The 7965-nt window shown below is 36.2% G+C and overlaps 1 protein-coding gene across 1 annotated transcript; it reads right to left on the reverse strand.

Moving 5' to 3' along the window:
• Nucleotides 1-718: 718 nt before the first annotated feature.
• Nucleotides 719-7468, reverse strand: zgc:123295 (uncharacterized protein LOC641564 homolog). Its single transcript, XM_052543809.1, has 6 exons — nt 7289-7468; nt 3389-3409; nt 3101-3269; nt 2756-3021; nt 2508-2650; nt 719-1509 (listed from the first exon to the last, which is right to left on the reverse strand). Exons 1-6 carry the CDS (start codon nt 7341-7343, stop codon nt 1228-1230), a joined length of 936 nt encoding a protein of 311 aa, XP_052399769.1. The 5' UTR covers nt 7344-7468; the 3' UTR covers nt 719-1227.
• Between the last annotated feature and the right edge of the window lie 497 nt (nt 7469-7965).

Consider the following 7965-nt stretch of genomic DNA (forward strand, 5'->3'; position numbering starts at 1 on the left):
TAAACTGAGATTTTATACACTCATTACATACACAAGCTAAGCAAATGTTACTATAACACATATTGGGAAAGGTGTTTTTTTTTTTTTTTTTTTTTTACTCCAACATTGGTGGCTATGTAAGTGGTCAAGTGTGGATTTTATGTTGCCACAAGATGGCATCAGTCCAGTTATCTCTAGAATGGGTCATACTTGTAGGGAATCACTTTTCTCTTCTTTTTTTTATGTATGGAATGTGTATATATATATATATTGATTTAGAACAACAATATGCAATATATATATTTATGTGGCCAAAAGTAAGATGACATTCTGATGCAATCTAAATCATTGAGGTCTTTATAACAGTACAGACTTCTTAAAGTATATAAATATCAGTTGTTACTCTGTATCTCCCAACAATATGTCTTAGATGATATTTACATGCTTAGTTTTTATTGTGAGTTGCAAAACATAATGCAATACAACGCAATTATTTAGAGATGAAAAAATAATTGATCAGTCCTCAGAAGCTTCATGTGTAATATTTGATACTCAAATTTCAACATGATTATAAGGTTTATATGGTTCATCAGTACTATGCAAGTGAATTAAAAGTCTATATAATGTAATATTTACATATAAGAAAGGTTTACATGATTGATCTCTTGTCTACTAGCTTAAAGTACATGAAAGGGATCAATTATTTGATCACTCAAATTATCTGAGTCACACTGAGAAATATAGTCAAATGAAGGTTTTAATTATTTTTTTAACTGGTTACATTTTCAATAACCAGTATCTCTAAACACAATGCAGAGCACACATGCATTTCATTACTGTTCACACCCTGAGATTAAGTCTTATTGTAAATAATACAAAACTTTTTATACAAAAGTGCATTTGCAAAGAAATACAACCAGTCAAGAAAAATTCAACAGTCTCTCTCTCAAAAAAAAAAAAAAAACACAGGTCAAAGGGACACCAATAATTACCTATGCATTATAATCACAATCATTTATGTTTCGTGTTTAAGCCAAATATCAAACTCATTATGCAAACATTCTGAGAGCAAAAGCTTGCTAAACTTCATTAATGTGCAATAAATAAGAGAAAGTGTAGCTTTCCAAGAATAGTATTTTTAAAAAGAAAGGATACACGGGAATATAACTATGCACCTTCTTAATATGTTTATGAAAACTTGTAAAGCACAATTATTCTCTTAAAAAAGACCCCTAATTCAAATGATTTCTAAGAAGAGAGATATAGGGAGCTTATGAAAGGAATGATGGAGAGTGTGAGAGAAACGGAAAATAAAAGGAGGCTGGGTGAGTGTATGAATGCATTGTTGTTGAATTCGACAAATCCAGGTGGGTTGCTGCCTACGGTAGAGGTGATCCAGTTCTGGTACTGAGAGACTCTGGTATACACACCGGGATATTTGGGGTCTGCACAACCAATACCAAAACTCACAATGCCAGACTGAATCCACAGGGAGTTGTTCCTATTGACCAGTGGACCTCCAGAGTCTCCCTGTTTTGATTAATACAAGATTTATAATATATTACATTTATATATATGAAAATACAGAAAAAAAAAACTGACTATTAAAATCTGTGCAAAACCAATCATCAACTGATCAAGATGCATGCCAGTTAGAAATATGTCAAAATGTCTTTTAAAAGTTGCAGAATAAATATTCAAAATATTCAAAAATGGCTAGTGTTTAAGGAAAGGGAGAATATTCCAAAATTTAGGACCGTGAACCGGTTCTCTTCGGACAGTTTGGCTCATTGAACCGGATCAAAAAGACACCGTCGTGTCGTCATTGAGCACTACTATTTCTTTTCAAACATTCAAATAAAGTCATTTGTGTCAACACGTACTGAATCATTAAACTGATCTCGTGGCCACAAGATTTTATCACTTTCCCACGAGTTAATATGTCATGGCCACAACAAAAATAAGTGAACAAAACATGTCCCCTCCCGGTCACCGTAGTACGATGGCGAGTTTTTACCACTATTACAAAGTTCTGCTACTATTACAAAGTCGGTAAGTGTCAAATTTCCAGCATTTTAAGATCTGTTCAGCTTTTAAAAGTCATTTATATTCCAGCTTTTGGGGGAAATCCAGTTAAATTTAAATGGACATTTAAATATAGTAGGCCTAATTATATATATATATTTATTTATAATATTACATACATAACATTAGACTGGAATGCTTGTATTGAAATATTTCGATCATTTCATATTTTAGAAATACAACAGTATTTTTCTTTTTTTTATATAATTCCTACTAGACTATAAAATGATTTAAGTTGTGTTTAATGCATAACAGTGACTGTAAAATATAAACTTTAGGTGAAGGAGTGGCAAATTTTGAGTTAATGTTTGGGCTAGGGTCACTGGGTTGTGTTGATTGCCCATTATTGGCTATTTTTTTTACTAAGGCCAAACTGCAGGGTACCCACAAATTTTTAATTAGTGTTTTGTAAATTAAAAATGTTCAAATGAATGATGTCTTACCTGACATGAATCTTTTCCTCCCTGATTTAACAATCCAGCGCAAATCATATTGCTTGTGATTTCAAGAGAACCATAAGCATTACTACAGTCACGGCTGCTCACAATTGGTATCATCACCTCCTGCAGTATGTCAGGAGCCCCACCTGTGACACAGGTCAAGAGGACAATTTTAGTGGCTTTTAATGTAAAATTACAGTTAATTGTTGAGCTTTACAGTATTGTTGTTTTGCAAGTAAATCTCCACTCACCGCCAGACTGTAGCGCTCCCCATCCAGTGACCCAGCTGTCAGAACCTGCAGCATATTTACTACCAGTAGCCGCCAGACAGACTGGCCTAATATAATTAGAGAAAGTGACCGATGAGGAGAGCTGGATCAGTGCTAAGTCATTGTCATGGGTAGGATCAGAATAGTCAGGATGGTTGATGACTGTCCTCGCTGTCCTGGAAACTTCATTAAGGTTAAAGCCTGACTGGCTCTGACGTCCCAGGTAGATCCTAATGGTACTCATTGGGCTGTGTGAAGAGAAAGTCAGTTTGAATTCAACTAGCATCAGTTCATAATAGTGTCTTGAGCTGGATTTAAATTCCATACCTCTGGAAGCAGTGAGCTGCAGACAAAACCCAGTCTTTATTGATTAGACTCCCACCACAGAAATGGCCTCCAAATGTGGCGCTTTGAATGCTGACTTGCCACGGCCAAGCACCTGCCGTTGCATCCTCCCCTCCAACAATCTTATTGTTGAGGGGGGCTTGACCACATACTGATGAAAGGGTAAGACGATGTGTGAATTCCCAATTAAAATGATGTAATAGTTCAATACACAAAAGACATGTGGAACAATAGTTGTATGGTTGTTAAGTCTACAGTATGACAACTTACCATCTAACTGGCAAAGAGAACCTGAAAAACAAAGAGAGCATAAAAATTAGATGCACATGAATGGAGCAGATGAACTGGTTTGTGTAGCCTGCAACCTCTCCTTTTTCATGTCGGCACATACCATTAACGTGAATCAAGATAAGAGTTTCACATGGATTAGGTGTTTAGGGATTCTAGCCAGGCTGTTGAATGTATTTCATTGTCTTGAAAATAGAAGCTAACCTGTCCGTCCTGTGAGCTAAATTCGGAAACCTGTTTCATACAGTGTGAAGTAGCAGTGTAAAAACAAAAGAACTTAATGTGCTTTTACGGATGACATCTCTGTTCAGCATCTTGGGTTACTCAATTAATGGCCATAAATTATAAAATGGTTATCAGGTATTGGCCCATAAGTGCTATACTTGATTCAGACTAATTTAGATAGAATTTATGGAATCAGATTGATATCAGGTAATTCATCTACAAAAAGAATCAGTGGGTGGTTTTGTTCAAGTGTTTTGTGCAGCTTCATAAAAGCGTGTATTGTAAATAGGCTCACAGAGGCTACTAACAATACTACAGAGTAAAATAAAAAATAAAATAAAATAAAAAAGTATTGGAGAATTGTATACTATTTCAAGTATTTTTACTTCAAAAATAAATAATCACCTTTATTTCAGTGTTGCTTGCTGATCCTTTGTGATTCATTTGCTAGCAATTTCTGAGTGAAAATTGTTCCACCAATTTTTCCTGCTATGTGTAACTTTGCTTGCGTGAACTGTGTACATATGGTATTCCTGTTTAATACTCCCTATACTCGCTGCTTACGTGTGCAGCTGGTGAAATAGCTCTTACAGCCAGGATTTAATTAGTATTTTTTTTTACCATGGTGACATACTTGGACAAATGCTGCATTCCAGGCAGATTTTTTAAGCCTGTAAATCACAACTTTATGTGGCGTTCCAGGCAAGTCACGCCAAAGTGCCTGAATGCAAGCAATCGTAGCTAGATCATTCATTTTACTGAAATTTTATTTTGTCCTAAAGTCTATTTCTCACTGTGAACCACTTTGCATAAACACCCTAGGCAATATTATCCATAGGGGCTGCCATTAGCTGCTTTTCCACTGTCAAGCCAATGCGACCAGGGCTTAAAACAGGCCGTGTGGGGCTAATAGCCTCAGGCCAGTAGTACAGAGGCCAAAGTAGTGCTGCATTTCCACCGTCGGGCCTGAAGCTCTGCTGTGCTTCACTAAAACTCACCCTTTACACGCCTCTCAGGAACAACGTCATGCAACCTCATCATTTCACCGACAAAGAGAAGTTATCAGAAAAATTTGAAGTCACAATAGCCTATAAACATCATATTTTGGAAGAATGATAAATTCTATATTTTTTATAAAAGCTCCCGAACAAAACATTGGCCCCGAGGAAGCCCCGATGTGGCACGATCAAGCACCGGAAGTGACAGTGGAAACGCGACTGGCCATGGCACGCACTAGCACGGCCGCTTTTGGCATAGACAGTAAAATAAATGGACACAGTGACCCCATTGGATTCAACGGAGATAAGTAAAGTCAATTAGAAAGACACGCACTTCCTGGGGGTCAGGCGTACTGCGCAGACTCAAACTGAGCTTGATGACGTAGATGTCACATGAGCAACCTGTCTTCTAATCGCTGTGCCAAGAGAAATCTGAATCACCCACCAAATCTCGCAGAGAAGGCGAGTGTGAACAGAAGCAAATTTTTTTTGGTAAGTATTCTGATTAATTATCTCCCTTGACTTTATGCCTCCACGTCCCCCTAATAGCCTCATAGACAGTAAAACATTGTCTGCGAGCTTCTCCTCCTGTCCATACGGTAATTGCTCTACTGTGCGACAGTGCGACACAAAAACTTCAATAAAATATGAAACCCTGCCCCCCTGGCTTTTGGCCTGACAGTCGAAACGTGGCTATTGTTGTTTCTCAGGCTATGTGACGTCAGAGCGGAGAACTGGGACTACATCGATCTACTAGAATGAGTTCACGGGTGGGAAGTTACAGGTTTGACTGCCGTTCCAGTGCACTTTCACAGGTAGAAGGTTGGAAAAACACGGGTTATGGGTTGCCCGAAACGCGGCATAATTTATCTACATTAAAATAATTATAGCCGCGTTTCCACCACAGGAACTTTACCCAGGAACTAGGGATTTTGGGCTGGTCGTCTATGGGGCTGGTACTTGGTGTGTTTCCACCGCAGGAACCGGGACTTGGGCGCTATACATGCTGATTGGTTAAGTTCACACAGCATTGTGATTTCAACCACCATTTATTCAGATAATTTTCAAAATATTACTGTTATTGTGTCATGAAATGTAATTTGACAACTATTTCAGAAGAGAATGTAGTTGTTTAAAACTCAAATCTGCGTTTATATTTAAAAATGTGTTTAGCCGATCTTTGAGACCACATGATCAGCGAAAGCTCAGTTCTTATGTATCCGCTGAGAGCAGCCTCACCTCGGCTAGTCCTTCTGATATATGTGTCGCTGGCTCTGATGTCTCTTTAGTGTTTAAACATAAAATATCATTCGTATTGAGTAAATCTAACAGGTAATCTTTGGTCTGTATTAAATTTATCTATATGTTAAAATGAAAATGAAAATGAAAAGAGGCAATTTATATAATTCGTGTCATTGTAATGGATGTGTAGGTATACACATATCCCTGAACTAAGTACATTTCTGCTGCCATTATTATGTTTAAATGAAAAACAAAAGTATTCAGTGGTATTGGATATCCTGTTTCGTTTTCTTGTAAATATACTGTGAGGAAAGTTGCAGTAGCCAAGCCGAGCTGAGCTGAGTGAAGTAATCAAGTACGCTGCTGATTGCAGAATAACCGGGTTAAATGAACGCGGACATCACACTCCCGAGTCGAATGTACAAAGTCTGAACTACGGAGGATGCAAGTCCAAAATGTGCGTACTTTGTATTGAGAAACGAGCACAGACCTACGTCACCGGACTATTTGCCTAATCTTTCTTCATCTAATCTTACTTTAGACCTTGAGGTTGTCCCTGGGGAAAAAAAGTTCCTGGTAAAATTGTTCCGGGTAATTTCGGTGGTGGGTAATGTCTTATTTCATGGATATGACATAACCCATTAAGCATAAAGGTTCTTTATTGGCATTTGTGGTTCCATGAAGAAACTTAGCTAAATATCACTGCATCCTTTTCATAAAAAAAAAGAAGATCTTTATGTATTGGAAGAAGTTCTTTAGATTATTAAAATGTTCTTCAAAATGGTTGTTTCAAGAACTGTGCACTGACAGGCTCTTTGGGGAGCCCAGGTTGATTCTTCTTTGAAGTGTTAACAGAAAGCTTCATTCTTTTTTTTTTATTGCCATTCATTATTAATAAAATTCTACATATCCACGGAAACTTTACATTGTACAAAAGTTTTTTATTTATTTATTTATTTATTTATTTTATTTCTTTTTTTTTTGTGGTGGAAAAAGTTATTTAGTGTACTACTAATAATAAATAAATAACTGTTCCCTGAAAGCTTATTTGGGGAACCAAAAAATTGTCCTTCCGAGGCATCATTATGAAACCACATTTTGAGACTATTATTTAAGAAATATTTAAATGGAAAATTTATTATTGAAACATTACTGAAATATCAAATACACACTATTATTTTACAGGAGTGTAAGTTTGTACACTAATCAGTCTTTATTATCATCATAGTTTTCCATATTTTAGAACAGTTTAGTTCAAAGTCCAAAGTTGAATTTCAAACATTTAAGACTTCAAATCAAAAGGTGTTTCTGATCATGAGGAACATGTGCTTTCAGACCAACTGCCATTTACAAACTTCATTAGCAACAAGAATCAGCTATTTAAACATTAAATTAATACTTAATTTTATATACTTACCTGCTATGTTCAGAAGTATGGTTGCAGCAACACTCAGCGCTGTGTTAAACTTCATACTTCTGCTCTGGTCTGTGGTCAGATGACTGTTTGTTCTACTCTCGGGTCTCTAATGAGATGTATACCAGGTAATAACCTGTTCATCAAGCATTACCTGCACCAACCACTATAAGTGTCTGACTCGTCTTTTTTTTTCAAGTGCATTTTATTCTGTATTTACTGTACACGCCCCGGTCACCTTTACATATATGCAATGTTAATAATTACATATTGAGTTCTTTTCAAGGTCACTTCACTACACATTAACACATTACAACATTTCAAGTGTCTCTAATTTGAGGTTTATGATGTCACTTAGAATTTACAATTCAAAGGGGCATAACAGAGCAGATATACAATATGTTATAAATACATGAGAAGTCTTGTTATAAACCTTCCAGCCTGCTTCTGCCTCTTACCTGATGCATGAAAAAAAACAATAAACCATCCAGTGAGTCTAAGAATCATAGTCTTTCCAGCTTTTATTATTTTAATCGTCATTTTAAAATTAATTTGTGCCAGTTAAACAAAAAGACACATACGTACACTACTGTTCAATTATTTTTTAAATAAGTGTCTTATGCTTTCCAAGGCTGCATTTATTTTATAAAAAAAAACAGTAATGTTGTGAAACTTTTTTA

Source organism: Carassius gibelio, chromosome A3 (assembly GCF_023724105.1).
Source record: "Carassius gibelio isolate Cgi1373 ecotype wild population from Czech Republic chromosome A3, carGib1.2-hapl.c, whole genome shotgun sequence".
NCBI classification, from domain to species: Eukaryota; Metazoa; Chordata; class Actinopteri; order Cypriniformes; family Cyprinidae; genus Carassius; species Carassius gibelio.

Excerpts from the sequence above, each read along its gene's own strand:
- zgc:123295 (XM_052543809.1), bottom strand. The coding sequence starts at position 7,343 with ATGAAGTTTAACACAGCGCTGAGTGTTGCTGCAACCATACTTCTGAAC. Across the intron at positions 3,270-3,388 it reads TTCTCTTTGCCAGTTAGATG|TATGTGGTCAAGCCCCCCTC; the intron begins GTAAGTTGTCAT and ends CCCTTTCATCAG. Across the intron at positions 1,510-2,507 it reads GAGGAAAAGATTCATGTCAG|GGAGACTCTGGAGGTCCACT; the intron begins GTAAGACATCAT and ends TAATCAAAACAG.